This window comes from Haplochromis burtoni, unplaced genomic scaffold (genome assembly GCF_018398535.1).
Source record: "Haplochromis burtoni strain Fernald_Lab_line unplaced genomic scaffold, NCSU_Asbu1 Contig_586, whole genome shotgun sequence".
In the NCBI taxonomy this organism is placed as follows: Eukaryota; Metazoa; Chordata; class Actinopteri; order Cichliformes; family Cichlidae; genus Haplochromis; species Haplochromis burtoni.
The window spans coordinates 229,006-246,499 of NW_024582947.1; the positions used below are offsets into that span (position 1 = coordinate 229,006).

Genomic DNA, 17,494 nt, shown 5'->3' on the forward strand with positions numbered 1-17,494 from the left:
CAGATCTGTCAGAGAGGATGTGTCTACAATAAAACCTCCCCCAGCACAGAGAGGCTGCAGAGGTGCTCAGGATCACAGGGATCTCTTTGCTACTGCTTGAACTAAAACTTTACAAATTTAAGAAACACAATGACAACATTCAACAATTTGACTTAACACACCTCCAAAGTAATATGTTCCTCCAGTCTGGATCTGGATGGGGATAGCTGTTCTAACTGTGGAGGCCTCATCTCCATCAACTGTCAGCATTGCATAGTTTTCCAGTGCATTCAGGTGGACACTATGCCACTGTCCATCATTCAGACCTGAACCTATGAGGAAAAACACATGCAGAAAAGCCTTGAGGCGACTTTTGTTGTGATTTGGCGCTATATAAATAAATAAATTGAAAGTTTAACAGGAAAACACAACAGCGATCGAAGTGAAGACAAAGAGACCAAAAAGGACCTCGAGATAATAATTAAACAACCGAAAACCAACGAGCTGAGCTCACTTGATGAAATGTCTATGCGTGTGTTCTTCTTCTGTGTCACATTCATATAGACGGTGATTTTTCCCTCCGTCAGGCCCAGCTCCACCCAGCCATCCGCCAGGGCGGTGAACATCAGAAGGCCGTTGGGATTCCACGTCCTGAAAGACAGACTGACTGACAGGGTGTCGCTGTCAGTCTGACCCGGCAGCCGCAGGAAGGATGTGGAGTTGAAGAAAACTGGGGAGGTGTTGGATTCGGAGCAGGAAAATGTCAGGTTACGCTACAGTGGAAGAAAGAAACCGATAAAGAGATTTATGGAGACAGTACCTAACAGACTTTTATTTTGAAACTTCATTTTATTTGGCGATTCTAAATTGAAAACGGTTGTCAGGCAGTTTAGGTGCTCAGAGTGTGTGGAATAAAGACTTGATGCTATAATTTCCACTTCTGCGAGTCCTCTAGGGCCAGCGCAGGTCTGAGTAACATGAACGTCATCAAATGTTGAGCGGATCCACGTGCATGTCTGTTTTTTACATTTCGGACATTTTCACAGTGAATACGTTACTAAAAGCCAGTCTATTCACAGACGTCCACTCAGTTTGAACATCTGAGCTAAAAACACAGTGGTTACTATGGAGTGGAAAAAAGAACCGGCAATCAAAATTAGCTCTAACGAGTCAGACAAGTTTCAGACAAGAAATGTGCCACCTGAGGAAGGAGAGATTCAAAATCCATTCTTAGAGGACAACCACAGTCTTAGTGTGGGAGGCTACGGTATTCTGGTTTTAGTTTCAGATAGCAACACCCATGGATGCTGCCAAAGAATCACAGATTCACTGTGGTTAACTGGCAGCCTGTGATTACACTGCACTGTTCAATGCACCATCACTGGGGTGGTTTATTTAGAACTGTAAAGTAAAGAGATTTATTGCAAGACGAAGGTTATGTAGGCTTGTTCATGACATTTGAAAGAGCAGACCATCAGAGACGTTCTTCAGTTTATTGTTGAGCGAGCAGCTCGGTGGGGTGGCTTCTGGGAAAAGCCTGAGAACTCTGTGAAAACAAATCTAAGGAGTGTCCTGGGAGGGCTTCGCTGAACTTTGAGGAGCTCACTAGTATACTGACAGAAGTAGAGGCGATATTGAGGCCTCTGTCCTCTTTGCACAGTTCCAGAGTTGTGAGCACTTGGAGGTAGCTGTAGCTCAGGTGGCAGAGCAGGTCGGCCACTAACCAGAAGGTCGGTGGTTTTTACCAGTAAAAACACCCAGTGTGATGAACGTGGGCGATGTTGTCCTGGTTGGAGAGAATAACTCGCCCAGACAAACGCATTTCCTCGGACACAGCTGTTCCTGCATTGTTCACAGTTTAAAGCTTGCTGCACAGACCTGCTCAGTTACTGCATCCACTCGAGATGAGTAAACGCACTGAAGCAGCTGGACACGGATGAACAGCTGTTAATCAGCTGGGAGGATGTTGTGATTTATTGATCCTTTACGTGTTACTTCTTGGACATGCAGGAAACACTAAAACATGCTCTCCTTCTCATTACTGCAGTGAATGTGTAGAAAATGTGTTCAAACAGTTAATGGTAATTATTTATTTTATTGTACAGGAAGTGTTTTACTTTGAAGAGCACTTGATACTGTTGACCATAATACTGTATAACAGTGACTGGAGCATGCTGGTATTAAAAGCAGCTGCACTGGAGGTTTCTTCCTCTTAAAAGGGAGTTTTTCCTTCCCACTGTCACCAGAGCACTTGCTCATAGAGTTGTTGAGGTTTTCTCTGTTTCCTCTGTATTGTTGTAGGGTTGTGTTGTGATTTGGTGCTATATAAATGAAACTGTTTTGAATGCAGCTGTTCACACTGACCGTGTCATTTCATTGGACCAATCTAGAATTCATTATTTTGAACCACACTAGATTTGTCAAAAAACAGCTGTGACCAATCAGACCACTTCATTTGGCAACGACTACGCTCATAGCTCAAAAGCATGCATGGGCACTGAATATGCAGTGATATGGTAAGAGTACTAACACAAAGCTCATCACTTTTGATTTCAAGACAGAGTTTTGGCAGAGTGTTCGGAGAAGACTGGCAACCCCATGCCTCCTGTGTGGGGAGGACTATGGGATGTCTGGCCCATTGCTAAAGGCCATTCAGTCCTTGCACAGCAGTGAAGAGACATTGTTTTGTTTTGCTGGCAATAAGTCACACTTGTCTCTGGTGGTCTTGGACTCTGCTGTACTTTATGTTCTGAGTAGTGACCAGAAGAATGAAGAAAGAAGATTCTGGTTCTTTCAAAGAATCAAACTCTGGTTTGTCTTCCTCTTAGTGAGGTTCGTTTGTGTAGACCTGAGCACAGTAATTGCACTTGGGCGCGGACCAAAAGAACTGCACCAAGACCACCTCCTTCAAACAGTCTCAGTGTGGTTGTTGTGGTGGTTCCTTTATGGTAGAAATGTGACCCAGTGTACATTTCAAAACTGAGCTCAAAAGCTTCCTCTAGCAATGCACGCTTTGAATTCTGGGAAGTAGCAACGTACTACAGACGTGCAAAGGTCTACACAGGCCAGCAACCAGCAGTGAAATCAACAAATATTCTCCCTGGTCTCTAATGCTCCAAAACACAGCACCTTCTTGCTGTATTTATTGATCCTGCCCAGATACATCTATCACATGGTTTGTAGTGATGCACTTGCACTGGTTCACCTGGAATTTTCTCTGTGTGCAAAGAAACCAAATCATGGGGCAAAACTACAGCTGATTGAGACCACAGTAAACTGGTCTACAGGTGTGAGAATGCCCTAAATCACTGCTGCAGAACAGCCACAGTAGCCAATGACTACAGCAGAGGCAACCTCACAGGCATCAGTGTTACGGGCCACTAATCTGCTCAGGAGCAGAGATGGGCGTTACTGTAATCTGATTACTTTTTTCAAGTAACAAGTAAAGTAAGGGATTACTATTGCAAAAACGGTAATTAGATTACCGTTACTTTCCCGTAGGAACGCTGCGTTACTGCGTTACTAAAACCGTGATTTTTTTGCGAGAATGTCTCATGACAGTGACGTAAGCGAGTGCGACGTTCGTGACAACAGCTGTGTGCAGATCAACAATGGATCACATATCGAGTGCAGAGAGAGTATGAGCGTGCAGCGTTTAAAGCGTGGAAGTACTGACCTTACTTTGAGTTTGATTCCATAAAAAGTGACAAAAACATTAGTGTCCGCTGTGCGTGGGAAGAAAACTTCTTTTTACAGCGAAAAAAACCCCTAAACTTCCAACAAGCACCGAGTAGCTACGACGTAATGGGAAACTCACAGAGAAACTCGCGGATTCTTCCACTGACCGCGGCACACCTGCACCAGGGTAAACCTCCGCCTACCCCACTCCTGCTTTACAGGTGAAAATAGAGCAACAGGACCGCTGAGTCTTTGACTTTATTTATTTTCTGCTGTGTTTTACTTGCATCTATTTGAAAGACTGAGTGTAAACACAAAAAATTTATTTTATGTGCTGGAATGTGCAGAAAATAGGTTTAAATGTTAAACTAATTTCTTCCAGTCAGAGAATGTTGCATATAATTAAATGTTTGCTTGATGCATAAAGTTAAAAGATTAAAACTAATAAAACAAGTTTTAAAAAGAGACTTTTCCATTTGATTACATTTTGTATGATGGATTATGCAGAAAAAGTAGAATTGGGCTGAAAGATCTATCGCTTTATCACCTCTTCAGGTTGTAAATCGTGTTTTTAAAAAGTAACTAAGTAACTAAGTAATTAATTACTTTTAAAAATAAGTAATCAGTAAAGTAACGGTATTACTTTTTTGGGGGAGCAATCGGTAATTAGTTACTGATTACTTTTTTCAAGTAACTTGACCAACACTGCTCAGGAGTTTGAGCAACAGTGAAGAAACTACCGGAGCTCCTTTTAATGTTCTGACAGGTCGAAAGTGTTCAGGTTAGAGACTGTTTGGGACAAATCCACAGGAGCAACTTATTCTCTTCCAGCAAAAACAATTAAATCCACTCAATTAACTTTGTTATTTAAGAAGATCCCAATAAAGAAGAAAAATATTTTACATTGTGTGGCAGAGGTTAACACAAACAACAGTAATATATGGTTTAAAAAGTACATTTAGAGCTGTTTGGGTCACGACGAATCGAGGCATGTTACTGAAGCTGAAGAAGAGTTTTCCTCCACAGACGAGTGTCCATGACATATTTAGTTTAGGAAAAGATGCAAACTGCCAAATAACAGAAAAACTGCAAAAGGGTTTTTAAGATCATTGTACGAGTAGCACTCCAGTCTACATTTACACAAGGCTGGGCACATAAACTCAAAGAGAAGACACTTCTTACAAAGCTGGTGGTGTCAACCTTCTTCCTGCGCACCAGACTAGTGATGTTTTCCCCGTTGTAGGTAATTCCTTCCATGCAGCCAACAAAGTTCTCTTTGCCTCCTGAGGTTGGCTTCACAGACACAGGAAGTCCTCCAAAGCTGATCTGAGGAACACAACACAAAGCAACACTGGGGGATACTGCATCTCTGCAACCACACAGAGTCAAACGACTCACTTTTTAAGGTCTGCTAATAACAGCAGACAACAACCACTTCACTCAACTGTGAAGAGTAAATGAACATTTCAGGCGTTACACAGATGAACCGCAGTGATGTTGTAAACTGTAGGAACACCAGCAGGAATAAACGGACTCCAACAAGTATCAAATATACACAGTGAGATAAGCGCCGTACAGTGTTGTTACAAACTGTTTGCCTCCTTCCTGACTTCAGATTTTTTTGCATGTTAAACAAACAACAAAGACTTGACTGCAGTTGTTGCTGACAAGCGTGGCCCAACCAGTCATTGGGTTTAGGGGCAATCACTTTGTCACGTGGGGTCATGCAGGTTTGGATTTCTTTTAGTAAGAAACACCTTCATTTAGAAACTGCATTTTGTGTTCACTTGCACTCTTGCTGCAATCCTTCTGTTACAAAGACACTCGTCTCGACCCTCGCTGCCTCTCTGCACACTCTTCTTCATGCTTTGTGTGCACCGTCTGTCCTTGGATGGTCGAGCAGGTATTTAAGCTCACTTACCTCTATTGCTTCCAGCCTCAACTTTGTACCTGTCTCACTCTCACACTAGAGTATCAGAAGTACCAAAGAAACAAACAAAAAACACTTGATAATAATGTAAATAAGACCAGTAAACAAAGTAAACACAGGGCAAAAACGCTTCATTTTAACAAGTATTCTGATTTAAAAACATGAACACAAATGTTGGCTGTCAGTAGCTCTTAGATGTGATCCTGAGGTCACGCTACGATGTCCACCACAAAGTATTCTATTTTTAAATGCGCCCTGAGCTCCCAAACAGCCATTCAGTAATGTTTTTGAATCGATGAAGTGATGTGAATTTATGTAGCCTAAATGATTAAGTGGTCAAATTCTTTTGAAAGACAATATCTTAAATATTGAGCTGATCTTTCACAAAATAACTGAGCCCCAGGCATTTGAACTAAGTGACCTAATTATTTGTGAAAGCTTTATCATGAGAGTGTTGTGTTGTTGCTGTGCCAAAGCAGGAACTGTGTGTGAAACATGACGAGTGGGTTCATTTCTGCCAGAATCTTTACTTTTCCTGTCAAAGGTAAGTTTCTTCCTCCAGCTTCACCAACAATCTGTTCAAGCAGTGACTGCAGAGTTACTCTTAATGGTGTACTGTGCACAGTGCCCTGAATATAACTGAACGATGGAACCTGTGCTCCGGCTGACAGGGCTGATGGATAACTAGGACATACATTAGCAGCAGATATGCGTACCTGTGCACACGTGTCCTCTAAACACTGAAGCCTCAGTTAAAGTCATTAAAAGGAAGCAGCAGATTTCACTGCATGCCTAATATAACAATAAACATCAGCAGAACCTAAATCATGCTGGAGATGAGGAGCTGAAAGTCAGACTACCTCCAAATAATACGGTTTATATGTGAACAAACATTGTGTGTCTTCCTTTCGAGGTGACATCCAAACTAAGAAGATATTTTCCTCTTCAATTAAGACTTTGGAGAGGATTCTTAGAACCTAGCAAGCAGTTCATTAAATAAGTACATCATAGGATCCAAACCCCCACAACCCTGACGAGGATAAGCAGAAGAGAGCGGATGGCTGGAAGCACGTTTTATTTCTATAGCACATTTAAGACCAAAGTGATTACACATGAATAAACAGGTTCCTACTAAATGAGAACACACACATTCACAGTTTAAGTCAAATGTATGATTCACTGAGCCGTGTGGAGGGTGTACCTCGTAGTCCAGGTCCAGGTGATCAAATTCTCCATTGGTTCTGAACTGCTGAGTGTGGCGGTCTAAAGTAAAATTGACATTCCTGCGGTAACGCTCGATGACAACAGAGTGCCAGTGGTCATCATCCAGCAAGCTTCCACTGGTCACAGCCGTGTCACCTTGAATAGAACCGTTCTGGTTGCTGCCTGGACAGACACATCACATCAGTCATGAAATTAGTGGTTAATAAAGTTTAACAGAACTCGCTCTGATACAAACACCAGGAAGATCAGAAAGCTACCTAAGTTGATGCTGAGCAGCAGTCTCGCTCTGTGAAGCTCGAGGGAAATGTAGTCCCCCTGCTGCCCCTCTCCGTGAAGCAGCACCCCGTTTCCTGCTGTGGTGCGAAACTTCAGAGCGATGACGTCCTTCACAATTTTTAACTTTTTACTCCTGAAGCGGTAGGAGATGACCCCGTGCCCATCGAAACCAATCACATCGGCCCCTGAAAGATGCAAAAGCAAAAGTATGAACTCATTGAAACGTATTAAATGAAAGTTAAACACTAACATATAATTCAAAATATAGTGTATTTGTGACTTTCATCAATACATAGACATCAGCGATAGGAATACAAAGGTGTTGTATTCTGCTGGCCCTCAGACTTTGTAACACAACGACATACATTTGCTAGCAGACAGATTTGTAACTATAGGAACATATTAGCAGACGTCCGGCTGCATTCTCAGCCATCAGCAGCTTTCAGGAAAGATCTTTTCCTGCGACTTTCAGTCGCTCTAAATCTCGCCCTTAACAAATGTACTGGGGACACTTTCCACCAAGTGCAACTTCTTCTGCACAGAGATGGTTTTCTGCTTGCAGTGTGAGCTTGTTATGTGTCACAGAACCTGTTACTGCACAGACTTTGCAGCTGAGCGTAATGTGCCAGTAGCATGCAATCATCATTTGTGGCCTGAGAAGCTGATCTGATGAGCAAAGCCTCTTACATCAACTTACTCTCAGCTACACTTGCATGACTGAGAGATCCAAAACAATCCTAAACTTAATTATCTACAATCTGCAGTTAGAACGACAGTTTGCAGCTGAAAGTCCAACTGCTGCATCTCACATGGAAAGAAAAGAAAGAGAGTGAACTTCACTCAGAGATGGAGAAAGATGAGAAAGACAGGAGAGGAAGAAGAGAGCTTAGATTTAAAGGGAAGGACTGCTGTCAAACCAGAAGATTAAAGCTAACATGTAAGTCCTCGTGTTTTTAGATCACACATCTGTACATGTGACATTGTTTTGTATAGAAATATCCTTGTTTTAAACATGAACAAGGCCGAGACCATGATCATAGCTCCTCCTCAACTACATTCTGCTTTTCTGTCCTCCTGCTGAGCCAAACATTCGAAATAAACCTGGATTCTTCTTTGGGCCTTAACCCACATGTAAAATCTGTTTACCAGCTTGGACAAATCCTCTCTTTTTTTTCCCGTATGTCCCGTTTGGCTCTTTTGCATCAGAATTATTGTCTAAAGGTGAAGAAAGATGCCCAACGGATTTACTTTACCAAATGGACCATCCCAGCCTTGCCATAATGGTCCATTTGATTCACCTTTTATTGTTTATTTTATTTTATTTTCATCTGCTAAATACGGGACAGACTTGACTGGGGAAAAGAAAGGGGAGAAAGTGTGTGAGCACCGGTGTGTACACCTGTGAGCATGGACGCGCTTGTATTTAAAGGTTCCTTCATGTAACGATCTGCAAATCGTCTCTTTCTGCTTCCAAGACAAACAAAATGCAGCAGCCAGACTACTGACACGCTCCAGCAAACATGCTCACATTACTCCTGTTTTATATTCTTTACATTGGCTTCTAATAGATTTTAGAATTAGTTAAAAATTCTCGTTTTAACATACAGAGCACTAAATGGCCCCAGATTATTTATCCCAGCGTCTTACACGCTGCTGCTGGTTGTCTGCGCTCACAGAGTTTGTTGGTTGTTCCCTGAACACGGCTGCAGAGTAACGAGGACCGTCTACCACCACGGCTGGTGATTCTTTTAAAAAGCAGTAAAAACCTTTCTGTTTAAACAAGCTTTCTGCTGCTACCTGTTAATCTGACTGCGTTTCACTGACTTGTCTATATCGTCTATTTTGGTACCAAACGTTCAGTTTATTTTAGCCTTTGTGTGCGGTGCAAAAGATCTAAATAGTTCAGACAGACGCAAAAACTTGGCAAACTGTGTGGTGCACAGCAGCACCAGAACATCTTTGGTCCACAGCGATGTCCATGCAGTCTGACTCCTGCAAAGGATTTTCATCCAGGTATTAAAATCCTCATTGGGTTTTAAATCCACTGTCGTGCTGTACAGAGGCACAACTGCAAGAAGTGTATATTTGTCCAACAAAGGATGAACTTGTACTTTCCAGTTTTCAAGAACTGCCTGTCCTGTAGTGGCCAGACGCAGGTGCCCACAGGTCATGTACTGTAAATCTACATCCACATCACATGCATGGTGTTTCAATCAGGTATCTTCAGCTTGCACTTACAGTATGAGCAGCCATACAGCTCCAGGCGCACCCCGACGCGACCCGCCCTGCTCCAGTCCACTGGGATGAAACGGATGTAGCGAGCCAGGATGGCATACTGCAGCTCGTGGCGAACTACACCCTCGCTGTTCACATTCCCTTCAAATGTCTGAAACAACATTTGTTTTAAAGAGAAAATCAGATCTAAATGTAGTTTTTATTCATTAGAAAATGAATCAAATAACATTAAACCACATGTTTTTTTTCATTGGTTAATTAGAAAAGTGAAAAACACCTTCAGGGAGCTGTTGATGTGATTTGGTGTTACATAAAAAAAAACCAGAAGTCAAATCGGAGGTTTTGTCCTGATAATAACATGGTTATTACCCATTAATCCATGAATACTCGAGACTCTAAACGGAGCAAATACACACCACAGGTCCACACCTGTGAAACTGACTCACACTGCAACATTAAACACAGGCTTATGTTACAGTGTGAGAACGAGGAGCAAAAGAAGAAGACTTGAAGGAAGAGGAGTAATAGTTTCAGTAATAGCACCGTGCCACAGATCTAAATTTAAAATATTCCACCTGTCAGGGTTTAGTCTTCCTAAACCCTGACAGGTGGAATATTTTAACATCAGCGTCGACTTGAAATGATATTTGTGTCGATAAGTCGGTCCGATTGATTTCCTTACCCAAATGTTTCCATCCTGTAGATAAGGTCTCCAGTTTTTCTGTGTGTCACTGTAAAGTAGCCGATACTTTGTGGTCCAATCAGAGCTACTATAACAACCCTGTGTTGCTATGGCAAGCACCTGCTTCTTAGAACCAAGGTCTACTTGTAGCCACGGGTAACGGTCTGTATCCAATGGCGACCACCCTCCAGAACCTAGATTTTGGGATGTTGTAAGTTTGAGAAGGGTTAAAGATGTCAGAGAAAAAAGTGAGTAGATGAAGAAATAACGACATTTAGAGCCTAATCGTCTTCAGTGTCTGCACTACTTTATCTGGAGAATTATTCTGAGGCTTTGCCCACACGAACTTTAAGCCAAAAACACTGCACACATGAACTCACATGCCAAATGTGATTTTTAAAAACAGTGACAAAATGCCCACAGATGATGTATTTACAGCCTAAAGAATAAATATATCAATTCTCATTTACATCTAATCTAATCATCTCTTAAATTAAATGGTCATTATTATTTTATACTGTTAACATTTACAGTGGGGCAAAAAAGTATTTAGTCAGCCACCGATTGTGCAAGTTCCCCCACCTAAAATGATGACAGAGGTCAGTAATTTGCACCAGAGGTACACTTCAACTGTGAGAGACAGAATGTGAAAAAAAAATCCATGAATCCACATGGTAGGATTTGTAAAGAATTTATTGGTAAATCAGGGTGGAAAATAAGTATTTGGTCAATAACAAAAATACAACTCAATACTTTGTAACATAACCTTTGTTGGCAATAACAGAGGTCAAACGTTTACTATAGGTCTTTACCAGGTTTGCACACACAGTAGCTGGTATTTTGGCCCATTCCTCCATGCAGATCTTCTCGAGAGCAGTGATGTTTTGGGGCTGTCGCCGAGCAACACGGACTTTCAACTCCCGCCACAGATTTTCTATGGGGTTGAGGTCTGGAGACTGGCTAGGCCACTCCAGGACTTTCAAATGCTTCTTACGGAGCCACTCCTTTGTTGCCCGGGCGGTGTGTTTTGGATCATTGTCATGTTGGAAGACCCAGCCTCGTTTCATCTTCAAAGTTCTCACTGATGGAAGGAGGTTTTGGCTCAAAATCTCACGATACATGGCCCCATTCATTCTGTCCTTAACACGGATCAGTCGTCCTGTCCCCTTGGCAGAAAAACAGCCCCATAGCATGATGTTTCCACCCCCATGCTTCACAGTAGGTATGGTGTTCTTGGGATGCAACTCAGTATTCTTCTTCCTCCAAACACGACGAGTTGAGTTTATACCAAAAAGTTCTACTTTGGTTTCATCTGACCACATGACATTCTCCCAATCCTCTGCTGTATCATCCATGTGCTCTCTGGCAAACTTCAGACGGGCCTGGACATGCACTGGCTTCAGCAGCGGAACACGTCTGGCACTGCGGGATTTGATTCCCTGCCGTTGTAGTGTGTTACTGATGGTGACCTTTGTTACTTTGGTCCCAGCTCTCTGCAGGTCATTCACCAGGTCCCCCCGTGTGGTTCTGGGATCTTTGCTCACCGTTCTCATGATCATTTTGACCCCACGGGATGAGATCTTGCGTGGAGCCCCAGATCGAGGGAGATTATCAGTGGTCTTGTATGTCTTCCATTTTCTGATGATTGCTCCCACAGTTGATTTTTTCACACCAAGCTGCTTGCCTATTGTAGATTCACTCTTCCCAGTCTGGTGCAGGTCTACAATACTTTTCCTGGTGTCCTTCGAAAGCTCTTTGGTCTTGGCCATGGCGGAGTTTGGAGTCTGACTGTTTGAGGCTGTGGACAGGTGTCTTTTATACAGATGATGAGTTCAAACAGGTGCCATTCATACAGGTAACGAGTGGGGGACAGAAAAGCTTCTTACAGAAGACGTTACAGGTCTGTGAGAGCCAGAGATTTTCCTTGTTTGAGGTGACCAAATACTTATTTTCCACCCTGATTTACGAATAAATTCTTTACAAATCCTACCATGTGGATTCATGGATTTTTTTTTCACATTCTGTCTCTCACAGTTGAAGTGTACCTCTGGTGCAAATTACTGACCTCTGTCATCATTTTAAGTGGGGGAACTTGCACAATCGGTGGCTGACTAAATACTTTTTTGCCCCACTGTAATATGTAGGCACAGATGTTTATAATAGGGGTGGGGGAAAAAATCGATACTGTGTAGCATCGTGATATTTTGTTTGCTAATAATGTATCGATACAGGGACAGCAGAAATCGATATTTTGTTACAAAAAAGGTTTTTGTGCTCTGACTTCAGAGCATGTTGATCCTTTTTCTGAGCAAGAATCCTGACACTGTCCAAATGTGTTTAACTTGTTTTTGGCAGCAATAAACATGACAGTTTACTTATTTTAATTTAAGACATGTTTTATTTTAATTAAGTTTAAAACTTTTTTATTTAATGTAAAATTATATTTTGTTTTAATTTACTTTCAAATTCTTCAGTTGCTGAAGGGGCTGCATAGTTTTCATATTGCATAGTTCAGAATAGCTGTAATTGTACCAGATGGTTGCATTCAGTTAAGTTGGACTAGACTGTAATACAAACCGTTCAGTTTGTCAACAATAAAACTGAAATGAGAGAAAGACTGAGTGTGAGACTTTGATATTAGATAAAATGAATATTGATAAAGTTTACCTTTATGTACAGAATCTGAATATCGCAAAATATTTTTAAAAATTGCAATAATATCGTATCGTGCGTTAAGTATTGTGATAATATCGTATCGTGGGATGTATGGTGATTCCCACCTCTAATAATCAGGTGAGGTAAAACTTCACATGGGAACCAGTAAACCCACGAATCATGGTTATGTTTACAGTCACATAAAAAAGAAAAACATTGATACCTGAGACGTTACTGAGCATTAGAAAAGCTTGTTCAGTGTTCAGTGTTAGTTTATGAGATCAACACTTTATGTTGATGTTGAGTCCAAGTCAAAGTTCAATAAACATGTTCAGCTGAGGGGCCGAGCTGCATTTCAGCAGGAGTCTGCAAACCACTTTCTTCTTTGACATAATTATTTAGTCACAATTATACAACTAATACATGTCGGCACTGTGAGCTACAGCCTTAACAGAAGCCGACATTTAACACCAAAGCTGTGGAAATGCAGCCATGAATGGACCCAGAAACTGGTTTAATATTAACCCCTCCACAACCCAGAAATACAAACAACCTCATCCTCAAGATTCCCGAGGCATACCTTGTTTCCGGCTGAGTTTGGCATAACCGGCTCCGTTTCCTCGGCTGTATAGAGACGACCCGGTGAAGGAGCTGTAAGGAAGAGGAGTGGCCAAGCTGTCCTCACACTTCCCTGAACCTGAAACAGAAGCCCACAGATGTTTCCTTCAATGCTACCAACAGGCCAACGTTTTACAGTGTGCTGCACTTCTACATGCTCACCATAGCAGCAGGTCACAGTCTTATAGTGAGAACATTAGCTGCTGAATTTAGTCCAAAGCAAAAAGACCTGCCAGGACTGTGTGGTCGACAGGAAACAGCAGCACGAACTACTGCAGTCCGTTGCAGCTGCTCATTGCGTTTTATGGTAATATTCATACTCCACATAATGGCTTTCATGTGTGTTAACAATTGGTTAGACATATTGCTGTGACACCAATAGAACCTGAATTGATGTGTAATCGCCAGAGTAGGGCTGCCACGATTAGTCGACTAGTCACGATTACGTCGACTATCAAAATCGTCGACGACTGATTTAATAGTCGACGGTCGTTTGAAGCTTTGTAAGATCGACAAAAGACGCAGGAATAAGTAGCAGGATTTAAGAGTGTAATAACGGACTGAAACAGAAGATGGCAGCACTGCATGTACAAGGATGCCAGCTGCCGTTAAACCCCGAAGAAGAAGAAGCAGCTGTGTCCCAGAATTCATAGCGCGGCCCAGCTCAGTTTCCAACAATGGCGGTCAGCTAGTTAGTTTTAATATTACTCTTATTATTCTTTCTGGGTCACAAAATAAACGTTTAACATATTTTCAGGCGAGAATGTAGCTGTGTAAACCTCAAATATCGGCTCAGTTTATCAGGACACCACATATTTTCAAAAGCGCTCCGACGTTTTCGGAGACGTCTGTTACCCACTAGCTCGATAGCTAGCCGGGGGCTAGGTCACTAGCGCCGTGAGAACACCGGACTCCCGGCAAATTGTTTTCAAACCCACCGCCGTCTTTCGCTACTCAGGTTAAATATATATGAGTCACTTAGATAAATTAAAAATGTTGTTGTTTGGCTTTTTTTTTTTTTAGTATTTTATTTGTTCCTGAGTAAATCGGTTTGGCTGAGATTAAAGTTATAGTTTTTACACAGCTGAATAAACGTCAAGCAGACAGCTGATTATCAGAAGTGTGAGATGCTGGAGAATATACTCCGGTGTCCTGTTATATTTTAGATAGCAAGGAGTTTATTAAACTTCACCGAAACAATCTGCAAATTTCATTAAAATTGAATAAACTATCATCTTGTCTTTATTTTTAGTTAGCACTACCTTAAACACTTAAAGCTGTAAGCTAATGATAGTTATATAAGAGCAGATGCTGCTGGTGCAATAAGCTGTAGTTTTACGTCCAGTGGATGATGATCTGATTAGTCGACTAATCGCATAAATAATCGGTGACTAGTCGACTATCAAAATAATCGTTTGTGGCAGCCCTACCCAGCAGACAAACACCAAAATCCATCATTTGGACATTTTGTTCCACTTGTACAAACAACCAATGTTCTTGTCTGTTTATCAAACAATTGAAAGCTGACTGAACCCACTCGTTTGTTCAAGCCAAGGTTAACACGACATCACCGACATTAACTCATCTGTATAACTGACACTGGGAGGTTAGGAGGAGTGTGAGGCTGATGCTGCTGATCTCAGCTCTGTGAACATTTGGATGGAAACTGATGAAGCTGGGTGTGATGACACGGTAACAACAAAAAGATGTTTAATGACTGCGTCTGAGCTGATCTGATTAGAGTTTAGAGAGTTTAGAGTTCCAGTGATAACATCTGCTGAAACTACACACTATCTGCTATCAGAGGAAGAGAGCAGAAACACTCAGCACAGCAACATAACTGATGTAGAACGCGTGTCTGAAACGCAGAGACCGAAGCTCACACATCAAAAAACACTTTATCAATCCCACAGGAAATGATGTGAACACACACACGCACCAGGAACAGTTCAGAGCTGTGTGTGTGTGTGTGTGTGTGTGTGTGTGTGTGTGTGTGTGTGTGTGTGTGTGTGTGTGTGTGTGGGAGAAAGAGGGAGGCAGGTGCTGAGCATAGTGATGAGCTTGCTCATATGCATTACAAAACAAGCCTCGCATGCATTCAGCAGCATAAAGGAACGAGACAAACACGACGTCGTCAGCAGACGACCTGAAATCAGCGTCTCCTCCTGATCTTTCTGACAGCAGTACGTCTGAGCTCCTGCTGCAAAACCACAATGATGATATTCCTACAAATCCAGTCTAACTGCTTTTTTAATCACATCGAAAAATAAACTGAGTGGTGCAGAGTTGATCTAGGCTCTAATTTAGTTTCCCGTGTGATAACAGCGCTGCTGCTTCTGGAAGCTGACCAGCCTGCAGTTTAGGGCTGCTCAATTATCGAATTTTAATCACGATTAGATCTGGGCTTTCAACGATCATTAAAAATGACTGAGCCGATTATTAGCCCCTCCCTCGTGCTTTACTCTCGCGCTGCTCCGTGTGGCAAATCGAGCGCACCTCTCTGCATTTCGAACATGTGTCACAACAATTAAGAGCAGCGGTCCCCAACCTTTTTTGCGCCACGGACCGGTTTATGCCCGACAATATTTTCATGGACCGGCCTTTAAGGTGTCGCGGATAAATACAACAAAATAAAACTAGTACCGGTCCGAGGCCCGGGGGTTGGGGACCGCTGATTAAGAGGACCCGAGGGAAGCTCGGAAAGCTAAGCAGAAGTTATTTGGAGAGGAGAGTGACTGCTGTTGGTTGAAAAGAGAGGTAAAAACCTTCAGTGGTGTGGAAACATTATGGGTTCGGAGTCAGACGTGGATCAAGTAGACAGTGTGTAAACTTTGCTACAGTGTCGTAGCTGCACCACAGAGCAACACTGCAAAGTTCACTAAACATAGATGTTTACATTTTTCATTTATTTCTTATATTGCAAACATTTGCACTGTTATCAAGATAGATATAAAGTCTGATTTCTCAGACTTTATATCTAATTTAGTTCTGAGCTCAGATAAAATAATTATTGTGGGTGATTTTAACATCCATGTAGATGCTAAAAATGACAGCCTCAACATGGCATTTAATCTGTTATTAGACTCAATTGGTCTTCTCTCAAAATGTAAAAGAACCCACCCACCACTTTAATCACACTCTAGATCTTGTTTTAACATATGGCATAGAAACTGAACATTTAACAGTGTTTCCTGAAAACCCTCTGCTGTCTGATCATTTCCTGATAACATTTACATTTACAATAATTGATTACACAGCGGTGAGAGTAGACTTTATCAAAGTAGATGTCTTTCTGAAAGTGCTGTAACTAAGTTTAAGAATATAATCCACCCACTGTTATCATCTTCAATGCCCTGTACCAACACAGAGCAGAGCAGCTATCTGAACGCTACTCCCAACAGAGGTCGATTATCTTGTTAATAATTTCACCTCCTCACTACGTACGACTCTGGATACTGTAGCTCCTGTGAAAACTAAGGTCTCTAATCAGAAGTACCTGACTCCGTGGTATAATTCTCAAACACGTACCCTAAAGCAGATGACTCGTAATCTGGAGAGGAAATGGCGTGTCACAAATTTAGAGGATCATCATTTAGCCTTGAGAAATAGTTTGCTGCTTTATAAGAAAGCCCTCCGCAAAGCCAGAACATCTTACTATTCATCACTGATTGAAGAAAATAAGAACAACCCCAGGTTTCTCTTCAGCCTGTAGCCAGGCTGACAAAAGTCAGAGCTCTTTGAGCCAACCATCCCTTTAACGTTAACTAGTAATGACTTCATGAACTTCTTCACAAATAAAATTTTTATCATTAGAGAAAAAATTACCAGTAATCATCCCACAGATGTAATATTATCTACAGCTACTCTTAGTACCATTGATGTTAAGTTAGACTCTTTTTCTCCAATTGATCTTTTTTTTCCCCTCCGCCCCTCCCCCCGCCCCCCCCGCTATTTATTGAGATGTCTTTCTGGAGTTTACTTCAATAAAAAAAAAAAAAATGTAATATATTACTTCTCCAAAAACCATGCACCTGTTTTTTAAGAACCCCTCACACCATCTCCTACAAAGAAAAACACGCTGCAAAAGAAGTCCTGCCATTAATTTAATATTCTTGCGATCTTAAATTATGATATCAACTTACTTCTTAAATGATCAGGTGCTATGGTTTCGTAACATCCGGCACCATGGCCTTCAGCTGGCTGTAGTTTAAACCGGC

General features: G+C 41.8%; 1 protein-coding gene across 1 annotated transcript in view; it reads right to left on the bottom strand.

The window, feature by feature from the left end:
• The window catches only part of LOC102300388 (contactin-associated protein-like 2), a 76,053-nt gene that overhangs the window by 39,540 nt on the left and 19,019 nt on the right, over positions 1-17,494 (bottom strand). Inside the window, exons 2-9 of the mRNA XM_042214552.1 lie at positions 13,240-13,356; positions 10,005-10,198; positions 9,326-9,473; positions 7,069-7,272; positions 6,789-6,973; positions 4,840-4,983; positions 494-752; positions 162-311 (exon numbers count right to left, since the gene is read on the bottom strand). Coding sequence (XP_042070486.1) covers positions 162-311; positions 494-752; positions 4,840-4,983; positions 6,789-6,973; positions 7,069-7,272; positions 9,326-9,473; positions 10,005-10,198; positions 13,240-13,356 — 1,401 coding nt within the window. The remainder of the gene's footprint in view (positions 1-161; positions 312-493; positions 753-4,839; positions 4,984-6,788; positions 6,974-7,068; positions 7,273-9,325; positions 9,474-10,004; positions 10,199-13,239; positions 13,357-17,494) is intronic.